The sequence below is a fragment of the Bufo bufo genome, chromosome 1 (genome assembly GCF_905171765.1).
Source record: "Bufo bufo chromosome 1, aBufBuf1.1, whole genome shotgun sequence".
Classification (NCBI taxonomy): domain Eukaryota; kingdom Metazoa; phylum Chordata; class Amphibia; order Anura; family Bufonidae; genus Bufo; species Bufo bufo.
In genome coordinates, this window is record NC_053389.1 from 41,040,180 (window position 1) to 41,061,938 (window position 21,759).

The 21,759-nt window shown below is 44.9% G+C and overlaps 1 protein-coding gene across 2 annotated transcripts in view; it reads right to left on the bottom strand.

The window, feature by feature from the left end:
* Nucleotides 1-20,591, bottom strand: part of NPHS1 (NPHS1 adhesion molecule, nephrin) — a 56,564-nt gene extending 35,973 nt beyond the window's left edge. For both annotated transcript variants that reach the window (XM_040422198.1, XM_040422196.1), the window contains exons 1-4: nucleotides 20,493-20,591; nucleotides 15,797-15,866; nucleotides 9,318-9,515; nucleotides 2,121-2,243 (exon numbers count right to left, since the gene is read on the bottom strand). In XM_040422198.1, the coding sequence (XP_040278132.1) occupies nucleotides 2,121-2,243; nucleotides 9,318-9,515; nucleotides 15,797-15,845 (370 nt within the window). In that variant the 5' untranslated portion in view covers nucleotides 15,846-15,866; nucleotides 20,493-20,591. The remainder of the gene's footprint in view (nucleotides 1-2,120; nucleotides 2,244-9,317; nucleotides 9,516-15,796; nucleotides 15,867-20,492) is intronic.
* Nucleotides 20,592-21,759: the final 1,168 nt, after the last annotated feature.

The following is a 21,759-nucleotide window of genomic DNA, read 5'->3' on the forward strand; positions in this document are numbered from 1 at the left end:
TTGATTGACAGGGCCAGCCGTGATCTCCTCCTCCGGCCGGCCCTGTCAGTAATTCAAAAATCGCGCGCCTCGCGTCATTCGGCGCAGGCGCTCTGAGATGAGGAGGCTCGTATCCTCAGCACTCCCTCAGTGCGCCTGCGCCGATGACGTCTTCTCTTTCGGTGATGTCATCGGCGCAGGCGCACTGAGGGAGTGCTGAGGATACGAGCCTCCTCATCTCAGAGCGCCTGCGCCGAATGACGCGAGGCGCGTGATTTTTGAATTACTGACAGGGCCGGCCGGAGGAGGAGATCACGGCTGGCCCTGTCAATCAACACGGCGAGGGGGCGGATTTCTGCAGCAGCTACCAGCAAGTAGACGCCCTACTTGCTGGTAGAGCCCTCATTAACATATTATAAAAGTTCGTTTTATAAAGAATCGGCCGCATGAAAGTAAGTAAGACGATTATATTCTCCTATATCGCACTATGAGGAATCTAACTATCCAAAAAAAAAAAAGAGTTTTGCGGGGTGACAGAAACCCTTTAAAGTAAATATACTCAGTCTTTGCCTGTCAAGTAACAGCATTAGACAATCCCTCCATTGACAATTGCCTAAACCTGATATAAGGGTTTTAATTACCTTAACATCTGAATCATTACTGGTGCCATATGAATGCACTTCATTGATGGACTGTAACATCTGCCTTGAGACTATTGATTCAAGTAAATGTTCAACTGTTTTACAACAACTGACTCTTCATTACTACTACTACACTCAACATTTGCATCTTACGGTGCTGGCATCACGAACACAGGGGCCCAGCCGCCAAAGCACCTTAAACACCTTAACCATCAAGGGCCCCTCAACTTCCATCTGGCTGGTGTTTCCTGCAATCGAGAGTGCCCTGGAGGATTCAGTGCTGTCTTCCCATCCACTGCACCGCCGGCCCAGGGAGGCTCTGCTAACCGTGAGTACATGAACTACTATCCCCATCAGTGAAGGAGTACGTAGCAGACCGTGTCAGCGTCCTCAATGATCCCTCTGTGCCTTACAACTATTGGGTGTCCAAGCTGGACACACGTGGCACGAACTGGCGCTCTACGCCTTGGAGGTGCTGGCCCGCCCTGCCGCCAGCGTTTTGTCAGAGCGGATATTTAGTGCTGCTGGGGGCATAATAACAGATAAGCGTATCCGCCTGTCAACTGAAAATGCTGACAGGTTGACTCTTATCAAAATGAACAAGGCCTGGATTGCCCCTGACTTCTATGTGTAATAAAGGGTGTATTGGAGCGCCGGTTCCTTGTAATTTTTGGCAGCCCTTTCCCTTAGTGCATAGGCTTTATGAGTGAAGGAGTCCCACTACCTGAACTATTGTACCACAATGAGAATGAGGCCCTCCTTTATGTGATATACAGGTTGTATCGGATGCCTCTTCCTTGTAATTTGTGGCAGCACTTGCACTTTATATACAAGTAAATCTACAGGAAAGAATGTTTCCTAACAATTTTTCCTCTAAAATCGATTTTACCTTCGGTTTTGTGTGTATTATTGTCAGTCTGTAAAAGTGGCGTACTACTCGGACAGCATCGTTCCCAGCAGCGACCTGAGAGTCCAAGATGCATCCAGACATCCTCCCCATGGTGTTCCCGAACCATTTCAGTGGTGTTTCCATCAATTTCTGACCTTTTCCTGTGAACCAGACGCCCTCCCCTCTTCAGAGCAGGGGGCGCCTGGATTAATTCTCGGGTTCTCCTATTGACTTCCATTGTGCATTGAGCATCCCGAGGTGTTCTACTCGAGCACCCGAGCACTTTGGTGCTCAATCAACACTAATGTTGATGCAAAATTTTCGTTTTTTCCTTTCAAAAATTGGATGAGTGGAGACTGATGGGAGGAAACTTGATTTTTATATATTTTTTAAGTTTATCATAAGGAACAACATAACAAAATGTGAAAAAAATGAAAGGGTCTGAAGATGTTCGTTATGCAGTGTCTGACATAATACATACGATGTAACCAGGAGGGAGATCTATATCATGTGGAACATAGAGACAGATATGATATGGAACACACAATGTAACCAGGAGAGTCAGACATGATACAAAACATACATATATGATATGGAATATATACACCTACTTAGTACGGTCAGTATTGCTGCATATGACATGATCGCCATGCTGACCTCCGACCTCCCCACTTGGCAGTGGTAATGTGCGTCATCTGACAGCTCACATCGCTCGATGCGTAGATTGTACTCCCCTGGGAGGTTAATGAACATAGGATCCAATTAAAGAAAAATAATAATTATGTGCGGCACAGCACAGCGAGTCTCCTGGATACACACACACAGGATGGCGGTATTAATTATTAGCATGTCATAACAGCACTTGTCATATGACCTGTTTCCTATGGCTGCGTACTAATTATAAGACTGATAATGGATACTAAACTGCACATTATATTACCGCAGGCACTGAGGTGCTTCTTGTATATTAGACCCTTTTAAATTTAAAGGGGTATTGCACCTTTATTGCACCCTCCGTGCCATGGTCATCAACTCCACAGACATGGATGAAGAATAGGCACAAAATGTGAAGTCACCCCTGCCTTTTCTGTTTTCTCCATGATAAACATGGTAAGTCAGTTTGCTTCCCCCTAATGGAGGCTTTTGGTGGACAAGGCCATTGCCAACAGTGTTCCCTCGAGCTTGTGGATTTAATAACAGCGGCCTCCATGTTGGCATTGTCTGTTTCCCAACTCACAACAGAAAAGTGGAGCAGGCACAATGGGGGTTAATGCAGAATAGCCCTTTAATTCCCATGAGCTCCTCACTGATCATCCTATATTGTAGAAAATGTTTCCTTTGACATCACCACTATGCTTCTGTGTTACCATTTACAGGTGTGACATCACCACTATGTTTATGTTATTATTTATAGGTATGACATCACCACTATGTTTATGTGTTATTATTTATAGGTACAGTCAGGTCCATAAATATTGGGACATGGACACAATTCTAACATTTTTGGCTCTATACACCACCACAATGGATTTGAAATGAAACAAACAAGATGTGCTTTACCTGCAGACTGTCCGCTTTAATTTGAGGGTATTTACATCCAAATCAGGTGAACGGTGCAGGAATTACAACAGTTTGCATATGTGCCTCCCACTTGTTAAGGAACCAAAAGTAATGGGACAGAATAATAATCATAAATCAAACTTTCCCTTTTTAATACTTGGTTGCAAATCCTTTGCAGTCAATCACAGCCTGAAGTCTGGGACGCATAGACATCACCAGACGCTGGGTTTCATCCCTGGTGATGCTCTGCCAGGCCTCTACTGCAACTGTCTTCAGTTCCTGCTTGTTCTTGGGGCATTTTCCCTTCAGTTTTCTCTTCAGCAAGTGAAATGCATGCTCAATCGGATTCAGGTCCGGTGATTGACTTGGCCATTGCATAACATTCCACTTCTTTCCCTTAAAAACTCTTTGGTTGCTTTTGCAGTATGCTTTGGGTTATTGTCCATCTGCACTGTGCAGCGCCGTCCAATGAGTTCTGAAGCATTTGGCTGAATGTGAGCAGATAATATTGCCCGAAACACTTCAGAATTCATCCTGCTGCTTTTGTCAGCAGTCACATCATCAATAAATACAAAAGAACCAGTTCCATTGGCAGCCATACATGCCCACGCCATGACACTACCACCACCATGCTTCACTGATGAGGTGGTATGCTTAGGATCATGAGCAGTTCCTTTCCTTCTCCATACTCTTCTCTTCCCATCACAGTTGATCTTGGTCTCATCTGTCCATAGGATGTTGTTCCAGAACTGTGAAGGCTTTTTTAGATGTCGTTTAGCATTTCTAATCTGGCCTTCCTGTTTTTGAGGCTCACCAATGGTTTACATCTTGTGGTGAACCCAGGACGGGGACAAGGTCCACCACCAACAGAGGCTGAGCTGCCCAAGTGCTTCCCCCCCCCCCCCCCCCCCCCAACTTGTGGAGACTTTACTAAATAATTACTGTTGTAATCACACATAAATATGCACAGTTTAATGTACCAATTAACTATAGCTGTAAACAAATGCACAACCTCTTTAGATCCATATAAAGATAGAAATAAAGTGCAAAAACAAGTCATATAAGACAATAACCACATAATCTTAATATAAATAAACATAATCCTGTCAACGACAGAATAAAAACTAGCAAGTTTTGCATCAAAAACTGTATAGTTTTGTGGTCATTTATTTGGAGTGAGAGAAAAATTCCAAGTGCAAAACAGATACGGGTGTAAATTACAGTGCAATTTTTCTTGCCTTCATTCAATGGGGGGTCTGTGAATGAGACACTGTTATGGGGGATCTGTGGATGACACTGTTATGGGGGATCTGTGGATGACACTGTTATGGGGGATCTGTGGATGACACTGTTATGGGGGATCTGTGGGTGACACTGTTATGGGGGATCTGTGGGTGACACTGTTATGGGGGATCTGTGGGTGACACTGTTATGGGGGATCTGTGGAGAACACTGTTATGGGGGATCTGTGGATGACACACTTATGGGGGACCTGTGGATGACACACTGTTATGAGGGAATCTGTGGATGACACACTGTTATGGGGGGATCTGTGGATGACAATGTTATGGGGTATCTGTGGATGACACTGTTATGGGGGGATCTGTGGATGACACACACTGTTATGGGGGATCTGTGGATGACACACTTATGGGGGATCTGTGGATGACACACTTATGGGGGACCTGTGGATGACACACTGTTATGAGGGAATCTGTGGATGACACACTGTTATGGGGGATCTGTGGATGACACTGTTATGGGGGATCTGTGGATGACACTGTTATGGGGGATCTGTGGATGACACTGTTATGGGGGATCTGTGGGTGACACTGTTATGGGGGATCTGTGGGTGACACTGTTATGGGGGATCTGTGGGTGACACTGTTATGGGGGATCTGTGGAGAACACTGTTATGGAGGATCTGTGGATGACACACTTATGGGGGACCTGTGGATGACACACTGTTATGAGGGAATCTGTGGATGACACACTGTTATGGGGGGATCTGTGGATGACAATGTTATGGGGTATCTGTGGATGACACTGTTATGGGGGGATCTGTGGATGACACACACTGTTATGGGGGATCTGTGGATGACACACTTATGGGGGATCTGTGGATGACACACTTATGGGGGACCTGTGGATGACACACTGTTATGAGGGAATCTGTGGATGACACACTGTTATGGGGGCATCTGTGGATAACACTGTTATGGGGGAATCTGTGGATGACACTCTTATGGGGGGATCTGTGGAGGACACTGTTATGGGGGATCTGTGGATGACAGTGTTATGGGGGATCTGAGGCGGACACTGTTATGGGGGATTTGAGGCAGACACTGTTATGGGGGATCTGTGGAGGACACTGTTATGGGGATCTGTGGATGACACTATTATGGGGGATCTGTGGGTGACACTATTATGGGGGATCTGTGGATGACACACACTGTTATGGGGGATCTGTGGATGACACATTTATGGGGGACCTGTAGATGACACACTGTTATGGGGGGATCTGTGGATAACACTGTTATGGGGGATCTGTGGATAACACTGTTATGGGGGGGATCTGTGGATGACACTGTTATGGGGGATCTGTGGATGACACTGTTATGGGGGGGATCTGTGGATGACACTGTTATGGGGGATCTGTGGATGACACTGTTATGGGGGATCTGTGGATGACACTGTTATGGGGGATCTGTGGATGACACTGTTATGGTAGATCTGTGGATGACACTGTTATGGGGGATCTGTGGATGACACACACTATTATGGGGGATCTGTGGATGACACACACTGTTATGGGGGATCTGTGGATGACACACTTATGGGGGACCTGTGGATGACACACTGTTATGGGGGGATCTGTGGATAACACTGTTATGGGGGAATCTGTGGATGGCACTCTTATGGGGGATCTGTGGATGACACTGTTATGGGGGATCTGTGGAGGACACTGTTATGGGGGGATCTGCGGATGACAGTGTTATGGGGGGATCTGTGGATGACAGTGTTATGGGGGGATCTGTGGATGACACTGTTATGGGGGGATCTGTGGATGACACTGTTATGGATTGTGATTCACAATGGATATTGGAGGCCAGCAATTTACAAGGAAGGCAGTGGTGGGGGGTGGGGGATGATGATTGATAACATACATATCTAAATGGCTGGGGGGGGTTGAGGGCTTGACTTGAGTCATCTACTGATCAGAGCATTAGAGCTGCAGGAATAAATAACATCTAAATGTCTGGTTGGGTAGATGGGGGAGGGTCGAGGGCTGATGGGGGAAGGGGGGCTAGGTTAGATCATCTAACCCTCCCTCCCCCCACCAGCCCTCGACCCCCCCTCCCCCCATCTACCCCACCAGACATTTAGATGTTATTTATTCTTGCAGCTCTAATGCTCTGATGATCACTGATCAGCTCAAGTCAAGCCCCCCCATACGCCATTTAGATATGTATGTTTGTTATTAATCAGACATCCACCCCAACACCCAGCCCCCCCGGGGCGTTCCTTGTAATTTTACCCCATCCAGAACCCCATCAGACCTCAGATCAGACGGAAAAGAATATTATCTTTATTTAAGAACTATCTTACTTCACTTCAGGGCAGACTCTCACGCTCTATCCCTGCTGGGGCCTGGGCTGGGTCATGACACAGCGCTGTGCTGCTGCCTGCTACTGCCCGCGCTGCTCCTGGTCTCCAGAGGGCGCACATGTGACCAGACTGCGTACAACGCCTCAGGTCAAAGTGCGCGCTGTACGCAGCCAGTTAGGCAAGTGACTGAGCAGAGACCAGAGCAGCGGAGCGGCCGAGCCAGGAGGCGGAGCGGGGAGGGAGCACGTAAGTCAGTGCCAAGTGCTCACTACTCCCTCCGTCCTCCAGCGCGGCCGGCAGCCCGGCAGGCGCGGCAGCAGCAGCGACGTGGTCAGTGGCCTGCCTGCCGCCCAGAGGCTGGGGAGCTGGCCTGCGCCCTGTGGCTGGAGCCTCCCCAGCCTCTGTGTCGGCCCGGCCCTGGGTGAACCCTCTGTATTCACTCTGGTGAAGTCTTCTCTTGATTGTTGACTTTGACACACATACACCTACCTCCTGGACAGTGTTCTTGATCTGGCCAACTGTTGTGAAGGGTGTTTTCTTCACCAGGGAAAGAATTCTTCGGTCATCCACCACAGTTGTTTTCCGTGGTCTTCCGGGTCTTTTGGTGTTGCTGAGCTCACCGGTGCGTTCCTTCTTTTTAAGAATGTTCCAAACAGTTGTTTTGGCCACGCCTAATGTTTTTGCTATCTCTCTGATGGGTATGTTTTGTTTTTTCAGCCTAATGATGGCTTGCTTCACTGATAGTGACAGCTCTTTGGATCTCATCTTGAGAGTTGACAGCAACAGATTCCAAATGCAAACAGCAGACTGGAAATGAACTCTGGTCTTTTTATCTGCTCATTGTAATTGGGATAATGAGGGAATAACACACACCCGGCCATGGAACAGCTGAGAAGCCAATTGTCCCATTACTTTTGGTTCCTTAACAAGTGGGAGGCACATATGCAACCTGTTGTAATTCCTGCACCGTTCACCTGATTTGGATGTAAATACCCTCAAATTAAAGCTGACAGTCTGCAGGTAAAGCACATCTTGTTTGTTTCATTTCAAATCCATTGTGGTGGTGGATAGAGCCAAAAATGTTAGAATTGTGTCGATGTCCCAATATTTATGGACCTGACTGTATAACATCACCACTATGTTTCTCTGTTAATATTTATAGGTATGACATCACCACTATGTTTATGTGTTATTATTTATAGGTGTGACATCATCACTATGTTTCTCCGTTATTATTTATAGGTATGACATCATCACTATGTTTCTCTGTTATAATTTACAGGTATGACATCACCACTATATTTCTATGTTATCATTTACAGATATGGAGGACAAGTTTGCTCAAAGAGCAAGAAGAAAATAAAGTGTGCTGTACAAGATATTCTACTAAGAGATATTTATTAACATTAAAAAACAATAAAATAAGGACAAAGCTATGCGTTTCGGTGACGGTAGTATTTTATTATTTTTTAGGGGTAAAGGTGACGGGCTATCGACGAAACATGAAGCTTTGTCCTTATTTTATTGTTTTTTTAATGTTAATAAATATCTCTTAGTAGAATATCTTAGTACAGCACACTTTATTTTCTTCTTGCTCTTTGAGCAAACTTGTCCTCCACATGGTTATTCCGGCGTCCTGATAGGCCGTCCGGCAGAGAAGCGCAGTCGCCTGGGATCCCTCCCACGTGGGAATGATTTTGCCTTCATCTAGTGTTTCTGGTAATTATCTGGTAAGGTACTATTACCCTTATCTTACACCAGGGAGCTCCCCCTATATACTTTTCTTTTATCATTTACAGGTACAGTATGACATCACCACTATCTTTCTATGTTATTATTAATAGGTGTGACATCACCATTATGCGTCTATGTTATAATTTACAGGTATGACATCACTACTATGTTTTTATGTTATCATTTAAAAGTATGACATCACCACTATGCTTCTATGTCATCATTTACAGGTGTGACATCACCACTATGTTTCTGTTATCATTTACAGATATGACATCACCACTATCTTTCTATGTTATTATTAATAGGTATGACATCACAACTATCTTTCTATGTTATAATTTACAGGTATGACATCACCACTATGCGTCTATGTCATCATTTACAGGTGTGACATCACCGCTATGTTTCTATGTTATCATTTACAGGTATGACATCACCACTATGTATATGTGTTATTATTTATAGGTATGACATCACCACTATGCTTCTATGTTATCATTTACAGGTATGACATCACCACTATGTTTCTGTGTTATTTACAGGTATGACATCACCACTATGCTTCTATGCTATCATTTACAGGTATGACATCACCACTATGTTTCTATTATCATTTACAGGTATGACATCACCACTATGCTTCTATGCTATCATTTACAGGTATGACATCACCACTATGTTTCTATTATCATTTACAGGTATGAGATCACCACTATCTTTCTATGTTATTATTAATAGGTATGACATCACCACTATGTTTCTGTTATAATTTACAGGTATGACATCACCACTATGCTTCTATGTTATCATTTACAGGTATGACATCAGCACTCTCTGAATACTATCTTGTATTTTGGATACTTTCTTGCAGGAGGGTGCTCTCATCCTACTGGCAGTCTTACCTTTCTGGGGGTCTCCACTCATGCTGTAACGAGGGAATCCTGGTATTCTCCTATCAGGCCCCAGCAGGAGCCCATCCTTGACCCATTGCACTGCGCCCGACGCATGCTCGACCTCACAGACCAGCACCTGTACCGACCCCTGCACCGTGGTGACATTATCCGGCTGGACACGGAACACCTGCTGCATTCCAGCCGCGCCTAGGGGGAGAAGCTGGATATTCAGTACATTGTATTGTAGTTACATTAAGCACACAGCAGCAGCTCTCACCTTCCCCTTCACCAGTCGAGCACGGATGACGCACCCGGATGCGTAATGGTAAATTCGAAAATATAGGAAAATCCAGCTCAAGAAATGGCGGAAAAAATTTGTAGCTTTATTGCGGCATAAAATCTTCGAAAGAAACAGGAATGTTCGGTTACGCGTTTCAGACCACTAACAAATATCGGTCCTTCCTCATGACTTATGGAACTGATAATGGGATCGCACCATATGAGCAGCTCACACAGCTGGCCATGCAATCAATCCATCACATGATCGCGAGGAGCTGCACACGCGGTGCCATCACGTATGTCCAATCAGTAAACATACATAGAGAAAATAAAAATCACATGTGCTGACCAAAACATCTACATAAATGTGTAGTTGGTGCATATATAAAAGAACAATGGCAAAGCAAACAATATAATAATAATGAAACATCTGAACACAAAAGGGAGAAAAAGAAAACTCCCCGAATAGTGTAGAATTAAATCATGTCTTTTATTAAGACCTCGAGGCCGTCTTGAACCCAGCTGAAAAATCCTGTATGCCTCTCGATTTAAAAGTTTCCTCCTATGGTCGCCCCCTCTGGTGGGAAGGAAAACTCTCTCGATTCCTTGAACCACCAGATTGGAGGTGTCACCTGCATGCAGAATCGTGTGCGGAGTGGATCGATTCCCTGCTGCAACCGCTTATTTCGCATATCCCAGGTTTCCTTAGGGATACTAGGTCTGTGTTGCAGGCATTCTCGGAGTTTAAATGGAGGTCTGAGTTTACCTGGATCACAGCAGATGTCACTGCTTTATACACCAGCATCCCACACAACTTAGCTTTGGTTTCTCTTCGCTGGTTCCTTAATAATGATAGTGATTATTCGGATGGGCTCCAAGAATATATGGGGATAGTGGTGGAGTTCCTTCTCTAGCACAATTTTTTCATGTTCAATTCTATCTTCTATCTTCAAGTTTCGGGGGTGTCGATGGGGGCCAAATTCTCTCCCTCCATAGCCAATATTTTTATGGCATGGTGGGAGGGGTGTTTTCTCCTCATCAACACCCACCCATTTAGTGGTCTGGTGCAGAGGTATGTTCGCTACATCGATGACCTGCTTCTTGTATGGTCCGGTGATGTGGCGGCCATACCACTGTTCCTCGACTATATCAACTCATATGTGGAGTCTATTTCTTTTAGTCTCCAACATCATAGTGTAGTGTCCCACTAGGTAAATGTAGGCACTACACAAGGGTCAATTGGGCCACTTTATTCTCCACCTCCTGTGGAACAGTGGCATTGTATTTTACCTCACATTTTAATGTGTATTGCTATGCTTTTATGTGCATATTTTCCCTGTTTATCTGTGTATCAGGCCTGTTAGGGTTTAGTACTTCCTCCTAGACAGTAGAGGGAGCTAGGGAACCCCTAATATAAATAGTTAGGTCCAGACCAGGGAGAGGGCTGTATGTAGAGTGAGAAGCAAGAAGACACTTTAGCCAGAGAGGAGCTGAGGTGCAGGCTCTGACATGCAGCTAGATAGCCCAGGCTTCTAGTTGTCCCCAGGGGAAGAGTTACCTCCTGAGAAACCTGCAGTTCCCACAAAGTACAGTACAGAGCAGAAGTGTTTCCAGCCAAACAAGAGAGCTGAAGGGCAGAAGAGTCTATTCAATGCAAGGAGATATATACCCGAGGAAGTTTCTTTACCAAGGATAAAGCCACCAATAGGGCATACGGGCCTTGGGATTAAGACAGACAGGATTCTGAGGAATAGTGCACAGGATTTCTGAGGAAAAGGTGCAGCCTGATCTGTGAGTGTATTTAACCCTCTGAGTATCTTGCAAGAACATTGTGCCTGCCATCATTGTATAAGCCTGCTTAAGACTGCTTCTGTCATAAGGAACTGAACCTAAAAGAACTGTAAATAGTTAACCGTTCCAGTAAAGAAAGTTTTGGTTCACTACAAACTGTGTTCCTCAATTATTCCTTTTACAAATCGGTGTGCCACCGTTACCGGCACTGGCGTCACAAACTTAAAGGGATCTTGCCACCAGCACATTAAACCTGCAACACCCAGGGCACCTCAACTACCACCGGCCTGGTCCCTATACATTGAGAGTGCCCCAGAGGACTTCTGTGCCAGCCTCTCCATCACTGCTGTACGCCTGCCCAGGGTCTCCCTATAAACTGTGAGTAACCCAGAGCAACCCTCGTTTGCCTAATAACCGTGACCTCACTATCGCAATACCCTGCAGGGCTGCCTACTGCAATAGCAGATGCTTTCTGGATTTGTGCTTGGAGGGGGACTGCACCACATGCGAGGTTATCACCACTACATACAGAGAGGAACTAGCAGGTAACACGATACTGCATGCCAATTCGTGTCATCCACCCCACACAATTCGGAGTATTCCTAAAGGTGAACTTATTCGAGCTCGACGCAACTGTTCGAATATCCATTTATTCTCACAAGAAGCTGGGTGTCACAGCCAGACAGCTGAGAAGCGCTCACAGGAGCTTCTCAGATCCTCCTCCTTGAATTTCTTTGTTTTGGTTTAGTTTCTCATCTCGTTAGTCTATCTCAGCTGTCATGCAGTTGGACTGATTGCTACCCTTTAAGTTCCTCCCCATAATGCAGTAGTGTGCGGCTGATACAACTTCCTGGAGTGTGTGTGCATGCTGTTCCCAGTTCCCGGTTCCCGGTCCTCAGTCCTCAGTCGTCTGCAAGATAAGTGCTGTTTATGTATTTATGATTTTGTCTTTTCTGGATCCAGGTGACCCTGACTCCCTCCGTGTCAGTGTAGGGAGCCGGTGGTCGTGTCCCTTCACTATTGTAGGGTCTTCAGGTAATAGATAGCCGAGGAACGTGGATATGCGGCCATCCACCTTTGGGGTGTTCGCATAGGCTGAGCAGTGAGGGAGAGCGACAGGTCTATTGCAGGGGTCTCCCTTTGTTCCTTAGTTGTGGATCCAGAAAGACATTGTTTATATGGTATTGTCTTGTTTCCTGTACACCATCCGTGACACTGGGAACATCACAGATAGGCTAACTGGTAGAGCCTATTCTCAAAAACCTGTTTCAGCCATGGACAGAGCTCCCCTTGTGTTTCCGAAAGTAAAATCATTGCCTCAGGCAAATACCATACAAAAATGCAAAGGCGATTTCACTCCTTTTGTGACACAAGATTTTGCAGAGACCAACCTGGCTCAGCAACAAGGGCAGCTATAAATGCGGTCATGCCAAATGCATTTGTTGCAATCATACCAGAGCCACAAAAAAGTTGAAATCTACTGCTAACAATAAGGAATTTACCGTACAGTCCTATCTTAACTGCAACACAAAGTTTGCGGTTTATCTGATAACGTGCGAACTTTGTCAGTTGCAATATGTGGGGTGTCCTACGAATGAAATAGAAACTCGCATACGCAAGCATATCTCAGATATCCCACACTACGAAAACCGCAACGTTTCTACTAATTCTACACTATTCGGGGAGTTTTCTTTTTCTCCCTTTTGTGTTCAGATGTTTCATTATTATTATTATATTGTTTGCTTTGTCATTGTTCTTTTATATATGCACCAACTACACATTTATGTAGATGTTTTGGTCAGCACATGTGATTTTCATTTTCTCTATGTATGTTTACTGATTGGACATACGTGATGGCACCGCGTGTGCAGCTCCTCGCGATCATGTGATGGATTGATTGCATGGCCAGCTGTGTGAGCTGCTCATATGGTGCGATCCCATTATCAGTTCCATAAGTCATGAGGAAGGACCGATATTTGTTAGTGGTCTGAAACGCGTAACCGAACATTCCTGTTTCTGTCGAAGATTTTATGCCGCAATAAAGCTACGAATTTTTTCCGCCATTTCTTGAGCTGCATTTTCCTATATTTTCGAATTATATTGTAGTTATGACATTAATCTGTACATGAATACAATCCAAGTCTACATCACCATGAACTGTGAGGCCACGTGGTGAGGTTAGAAACGTCTGTTACATAAAACTTCCTGTCTACGTATGGACCAGGGAATACAGGTAATACTAAACCACTGGGCACCAGGGACACAAAACCACTAGACACAGGGACACTAAACCACTGGGCACAAGGGACACAAAACCACTAGACACAGGGACACTAAACCACTGTACACCAGGGACAATAAACCACTGAACATAGGAAAACTAAACCACTGAACACCAGGGAAAATAAGTCAGTGAACACCAGAGAAACTAAATTAATGGAACAGGGACACTAAACCACAGGACACCAGGTAAAATAAACCACAAGACACAGGAATACTATACCACTGTACACCAGGGACAATACACCACTGAACACCAGAGAAGATAAGCCAGTAAACACCAGGGACACCAAGCCACTGGATTCCAAGTACACTAAACCACTGGATACCAGGGAAAATAAGGTAGTGAACATCAGGAAAATGAAACCATCGCACACCAGGGACACTAATCCACTAGACACCAGGGACACTAATCCACTAGACACCAGGGATACTAATCCACTAGACACCAGGGACACTAATCCACTAGACACCAGGGACACTAATCCACTAGACACCAGGGACACTAATCCACTAGACACCAGGGACACTAATCCACTAGACACCAGGGACACTAATCCACTAGACACCAGGGACACTAATCCACTAGACACCAGGGACACTAAGCCGCTAGATAAAGAGAATACTAAATAGTTGAACACTAGGGGCTCTAAACCACTGTACACTAGGGAAACTAAACCTCTGGACACCAGGGACAATAAACCACTGGACACCAGGGACAATAAACCACTAGACATAGAGATACTAGACCACTGTACACAAGAGAAAATAAGCCAGTGAACACCAGGGAAACTAAACCGCTAAACACCAGGGACACTAAAACACTGGACACCAAGTACACTAAACTATTGGACACCAGAGAAATTAAACCACTGGACAACATGGACATTAAATCAGCCAATATTTATGATACCAAACCACTAGACATCAGGTACACTAAACAACTGGACACCCGTAACATTAAACCATTGGACCACCAGTGGCAGTAAACCACTGGACAACATGGACACTAAAACACCGGATAACAGTGATACCAAACCACTGGACACCAGGAATATAAATCATGAGCCATAGGGACAGGGACAATAAGCCAATGGACACCAGAAACTGAGATGAAAGACCACTGGACACCAAGGACTGGGACACTAAACTACTGGGCATCAGGAACTAGAGCACCAAACCACAGGACACTAGGGCATTAAACCAGTGGACACCAGGGACTAGGTCACTAAACTGTTGGGCAATAAACCTTTTGACACCAAGAATCAGATGGAAATGGGAAAGTGAGTCGTTAAACTACTAGACAATAGGGACTAAGGGCTGTATTACATTTAATGATGTGGCTGATGATTGTCGGGAGGGAAGTGTTCCTTCCCGGCAATCACCTGCTCGTCAGTGGAGGAGACCGCTGCTACTACATGCAGCTATCTCCTCCATGGTATGGGAAGATGCAATTGGTAATGCCATTGCTCGTCCCCATACAGAATCACTATTTGCCGGCAGCAGATCATGGTCAGAAAGCACAATCTTCCGCCGGCAGATCCGGCAGACTGTCCATCAGTATAAAAAGTCTTTAGTCACTCAACCAGTGGAAAGTGGTAATTACTACGCAGGGACCAGAAACTAAGGCCTTCTCCACATTTCCGTTTTTGTACTGACGCGCGCTGTCCGCATTTTCCACAGACAGCACACGTACCCATTGATTTAAATGTGTCTGCTCACATTCCAGTATTTTTTTTACTGACCGTGGGCAGTAAACAGAATCACGGAGACAAGCACTACTTTGATCCGTGATGCGGACCAAGTACGCCCATAGAAGTCTATGGATATGTGAAAATCACGGACACACCACGGATGCCATCCGTGGTGCATCTTTGGAAATTAATTTTCAGCTGAGCAAAGTCAGTGAATTACGGATGACACACGGATGGTAAAAACGGACACACGGACCAACCGCGGATCCTTTATGGACATCTTCACGGATGAAACACGTACTTTTTTTTTCACGGACGTGTCACTGATACGAAAATGTGGACAAGGCCTAAACCACTAGACACCACTGACTGGACTGTAAGCGACAAGACACTAGCAGACGGACACTAGGCCAACATACATGCCAAAGACTGGACAATAAATACCTCCACAAATACAGAGACAGCAGCTCAGGAGGAATATGACGGGATCCATGTCCTCCTCTAATGAAGATACCTGTTAAAAACATAAAACAGCTCAGAAATGCCATGTCCTCAGTTCTGACATCCAAAAAGTACTGCCCTGCCGTCAGCTGTGGTTGATGGGGCATCGCAGTGCTCAAGGATTCGCATTCTTAGAAATGACTTCTTTACAACGGGCACTGTACAGGCATCTGATGTCAGAAAATGAACAGCCCCCCACAGTTAGTGGAGTGTATCTATAAGCTGACTGTTTCCAATAACAACCAGCAGAATAGTGAGTGCAGCTCTGGAGTATAATACAGGATGTAACTCAGGATCAGTACAGGATAAGTAATGTAATGTATGTACACAGTGACTGCACCAGCAGAATAGTGAGTGCAGCTCTGGAGTATAATACAGGATGTAACTCAGGATCAGTACAGGATAAGTAATGTAAGTACACAGTGACTGCACCAGCAGAATAGTGAGTGCAGCTCTGGAGTATAATACAGGATGTAACTCAGGATCAGTACAGGATAAGTAATTTAATGTATGTACACAGTGACTGCACCAGCAGAATAGTGAGTGCAGCTCTGGAGTATAATACAGGATGTAACTCAGGATCAGTACAGGATAAGTAATGTAATGTATGTACACAGTGACTCCACCAGCAGAATAGTGAGTGCAGCTCTGGAGTATAATACAGGATGTAACTCAGGATCAGTACAGGATAAGTAATGTAATGTATGTACACAGTGACTGTACCAGCAGAATAGTGAGTGCAGCTCTGGAGTATAATACAGGATGTAACTCAGGATCAGTACAGGATAAGTAATGTAATGTATGTACACAGTGACTCCACCAGCAGAATAGTGAGTGCAGCTCTGGAGTATAATACAGGATGTAACTCAGGATCAGTACAGGATAAGTAATGTATGTACACAGTGACTGCACCAGCAGAACAGTGAGTGCAGCTCTGGAGTATAATACAGGATGTAACTCAGGATCAGTACAGGATAAGTAATGTAATATATGTACACAGTGACTGCACCAGCAGAATAGTGAGTGCAGCTCTGGAGTATAATACAGGATGTAACTCAGGATCAGTACAGGATAAGTAATGTAATGTGTGTACACAGTGACTCCACCAGCAGAATAGTGAGTGCAGCTCTGGAGTATAATACAGGATGTAACTCAGGATCAGTACAGGATAAGTAATGTATGTACACAGTGACTGCACCAGCAGAATAGTGAGTGCAGCTCTGGAGTATAATACAGGATGTAACTCAGGATCAGTACAGGATAAGTAATGTAATGTATGTACACAGTGACTGCACCAGCAGAATAGTGAGTGCAGCTCTGGAGTATAATACAGGATGTAACTCGGGATCAGTACAGGATAAGTAATGTAATGTATGTACACAGTGACTCCACCAGCAGAATAGTGAGTGCAGCTGTGGAGTATAATACAGGATGTAACTCAGGATCAGTACAGGATAAGTAATGTAAGTACACAGTGACTGCACCAGCAGAATAGTGAGTGCAGCTCTGGAGTATAATACAGGATGTAACTCAGGATCAGTACAGGATAAGTAATGTAAGTACACAGTGACTGCACCAGCAGAATAGTGAGTGCAGCTCTGGAGTATAATACAGGATGTAACTCAGGATCAGTACAGGATAAGTAATGTAATGTATGTACACAGTGACTGCACCAGCAGAATAGTGAGTGCAGCTCTGGAGTATAATACAGGATGTAACTCAGGATCAGTACAGGATAAGTAATGTAAGTACACAGTGACTGCACCAGCAGAATAGTGAGTGCAGCTCTGGAGTATAATACAGGATGTAACTCAGGATCAGTACAGGATAAGTAATGTAATGTATGTACACAGTGACTGTACCAGCAGAATAGTGAGTGCAGCTCTGGAGTATAATACAGGATGTAACTCAGGATCAGTACAGGATAAGTAATGTAATGTATGTACACAGTGACTCCACCAGCAGAATAGTGAGTGCAGCTCTGGAGTATAATACAGGATGTAACTCAGGATCAGTACAGGATAAGTAATGTATGTACACAGTGACTCCACCAGCAGAATAGTGAGTGCAGCTCTGGAGTATAATACAGGATGTAACTCAGAATCAGTACAGGATAAGTAATGTATGTACACAGTGACTGCACCAGCAGAATAGTGAGTGCAGCTCTAGAGTATAATACAGGATGTAACTCAGGATTAGTACAGGATAAGTAATGTAATGTATGTACACAGTGACTGCACCAGCAGAATAGTGAGTGCAGCTCTGGAGTATAATACAGGATGTAACTCAGGACCAGTACAGGATAAGTAATGTAATGTATGTACACAGTGACTCCACCAGCAGAATAGTGAGTGCAGCTCTGGAGTATAATACAGGATGTAACTCAGGATCAGTACAGGATAAGTAATGTATGTACACAGTGACTGCACCAGCAGAACAGTGAGTGCAGCTCTGGAGTATAATACAGGATGTAACTCAGGATCAGTACAGGATAAGTAATGTAATATATGTACACAGTGACTGCACCAGCAGAATAGTGAGTGCAGCTCTGGAGTATAATACAGGATGTAACTCAGGATCAGTACAGGATAAGTAATGTAATGTGTGTACACAGTGACTCCACCAGCAGAATAGTGAGTGCAGCTCTGGAGTATAATACAGGATGTAACTCAGGATCAGTACAGGATAAGTAATGTATGTACACAGTGACTGCACCAGCAGAATAGTGAGTGCAGCTCTGGAGTATAATACAGGATGTAACTCAGGATCAGTACAGGATAAGTAATGTAATGTATGTACACAGTGACTCCACCAGCAGAATAGTGAGTGCAGCTCTGGAGTATAATACAGGATGTAACTCAGGATCAGTACAGGATAAGTAATGTATGTACACAGTGACTCCACCAGCAGAATAGTGAGTGCAGCTCTGGAGTATAATACAGGATGTAACTCAGAATCAGTACAGGATAAGTAATGTATGTACACAGTGACTGCACCAGCAGAATAGTGAGTGCAGCTCTAGAGTATAATACAGGATGTAACTCAGGATTAGTACAGGATAAGTAATGTAATGTATGTACACAGTGACTGCACCAGCAGAATAGTGAGTGCAGCTCTGGAGTATAATACAGGATGTAACTCAGGACCAGTACAGGATAAGTAATGTAATGTATGTACACAGTGACTCCACCAGCAGAATAGTGAGTGCAGCTCTGGAGTATAATACAGGATGTAACTCAGGATCAGTACAGGATAAGTAATGTATGTACACAGTGACTGCACCAGCAGAACAGTGAGTGCAGCTCTGGAGTATAATACAGGATGTAACTCAGGATCAGTACAGGATAAGTAATGTAATATATGTACACAGTGACTGCACCAGCAGAATAGTGAGTGCAGCTCTGGAGTATAATACAGGATGTAACTCAGGATCAGTACAGGATAAGTAATGTAATGTGTGTACACAGTGACTCCACCAGCAGAATAGTGAGTGCAGCTCTGGAGTATAATACAGGATGTAACTCAGGATCAGTACAGGATAAGTAATGTATGTACACAGTGACTGCACCAGCAGAATAGTGAGTGCAGCTCTGGAGTATAATACAGGATGTAACTCAGGATCAGTACAGGATAAGTAATGTAATGTATGTACACAGTGACTGCACCATCAGAATAGTGAGTGCAGCTCTGGAGTATAATACAAGTTTAACTTGAAAACACATCTTCTGGGCTGTTTTACCCCATTAGAAGTGGTGGAGCTGGGGGGGGGGGGGGGATAGTTTCAGACTTCAAAGACATGGATTTTCAAGCCTACAATCCTGCTAGCTTATAATGCACACAATACACCTAATCGCTTGTGCATATAGAGCCATACTGTGCCCAAAAGAGACACTAATGAAAAGAATAATTAAATAATGGAGTAATGACCCCCAGAGACGCCTCAGTCACGTCACTGCGGAGACATCTCACTGCAGATATGACTTCAAGGTTATACCATATTATGCTCTGATGATTGCTCTCCGTCTTTCATGCTGATATAATGTAACATAATTATCTTACAACCAAGGCCATAACTATAATACATAGGGCTCTATATCAAAATAAGACGGGGCCCCCACCGCCTAGTGTAAGAGGATTAAAACAGCAGCATAAGTAGCAACAATTATAGGTATGTATAATACCGCCACATATCAGAAAGCCCACATTATAGCAAAATAAGACAGTATATGGTTATTCCCCACAAAATGGTACAATGTACGATGTACCTGACCGGGCCCCCAGCCTCTGGGCCCCATAGCAAGTACTATGGCTGCTATGGCTATAGTTACGCCCCTGCTTACTACATTGTGTAAGGTTCTAAAGAAGCTGATAAAAAGTGATAATAGATGTAAAGAGCTGGAAATATCATCCTTGAGTCGTCCTCTTGGATAATAGACAGCCATTAATGGTCGCTGTGCCCTGAGGGGTTAGGGGGATTGTTATATTGAGTTATATTTCTATATAGTAATTTCATGTCAGTCTTCACTGCAGTTTTGGCATTCTGTTCATGGACTAGGAAGCCCAGTATGAACAGTGCTGTAAGATTGGGTGGGTGATGTAGGGAGCTAGGGCAGTCGGATCCATCATTGAGCAGACTCACCAGCCGGTATCAGGGACGTCGTAGTCTTGGCTTCGGCAGGACAGAGTTGCACTTTACAGAATGAGCTGCTCCATCCGGCAGTCTCTCTCACCTTCTCGCACAGCTGTCTCTTCCCTCTCTCCTCCTTCCTCCTCAGAAGCGGTGGGAGTCCGTGCACTCAGCAGTTGTAAGACTGACACATCATATCCATCCCAATATCATCACCCCCCACACACTCCATACATTCCAGAGGAGGGGATCCCAAAGCTCGGTGATCGCTGTGCCTGAGCTTTACGTTTGGCGTCACAGCGTATACGTCAGACCCATCCGTAGGGATCTCGGCCTTAAGTTTGGCGTCACAGAGAATACATCAGACCTCTCTGTAGGGATCTGAGCCTTACGTTTGGCGTCACAGCATATACGTCAGAAATATCCATAGAGATCTCGGCTTTACGTTTGATGTCACAGAGAATACATCAGACCTATCCGTAGGGATCTGAGCCTCACGTTTGGCATCACAGCGTATATCTCAGAGCTATCCGTAGGGATCTCCGCCTGACAGCGTATATCTCAGAGCTATCCGTAGGGATCTCCGCCTGACAGCGTATATCTCAGAGCTATCCGTAGGGATCTCCGCCTGACAGCGTATATCTCAGAGCTATCCGTAGGGATCTCCGCCTCACAGCGTATATCTCAGAGCTATCCGTAGGGATCTCCGCCTGACAGCGTATATCTCAGAGCTATCCGTAGGGATCTCGGCCTTACGTTTGGCGTCACAGCGTATACGTCAGACCCATCCGTAGGGATCTCGGCCTTACGTTTGGCGTCACGGAGAATACATCAGACCTATCCGTAGGGATCTCGGCTTTATGTTTGATGTCACAGCGCATACGTCAAACCTATCCAAAGGGATCTCAGCCTTAAGTTTGGCGTCACAGAGAATACATCAGACCTATCCGTAGGGATCTGAGCCTTACGTTTGGTATCACAGTGTATACGTCAGACCTATCCGTTCGGATCTGAGCCTCACGTTTGGCGTCACAGCATATACGTCAGAAATATCCATAGGGATCTGAGCCTTACGTTTAATGTCACAGCGTATACGTCAGACCCATCCGTAGGGATCTCGGCCTTACGTTTGGCGTCACAGAGAATACATCAGACCTATCCGTAGGGATCTCGGCCTTACGTTTGGCGTCACAGAGAATACATCAGACCTATCCGTAGGGATCTGAGCCTTATGTTTGGCGTCACAGTGTATACGTCAGACCTATCCGTAGGGATCTGA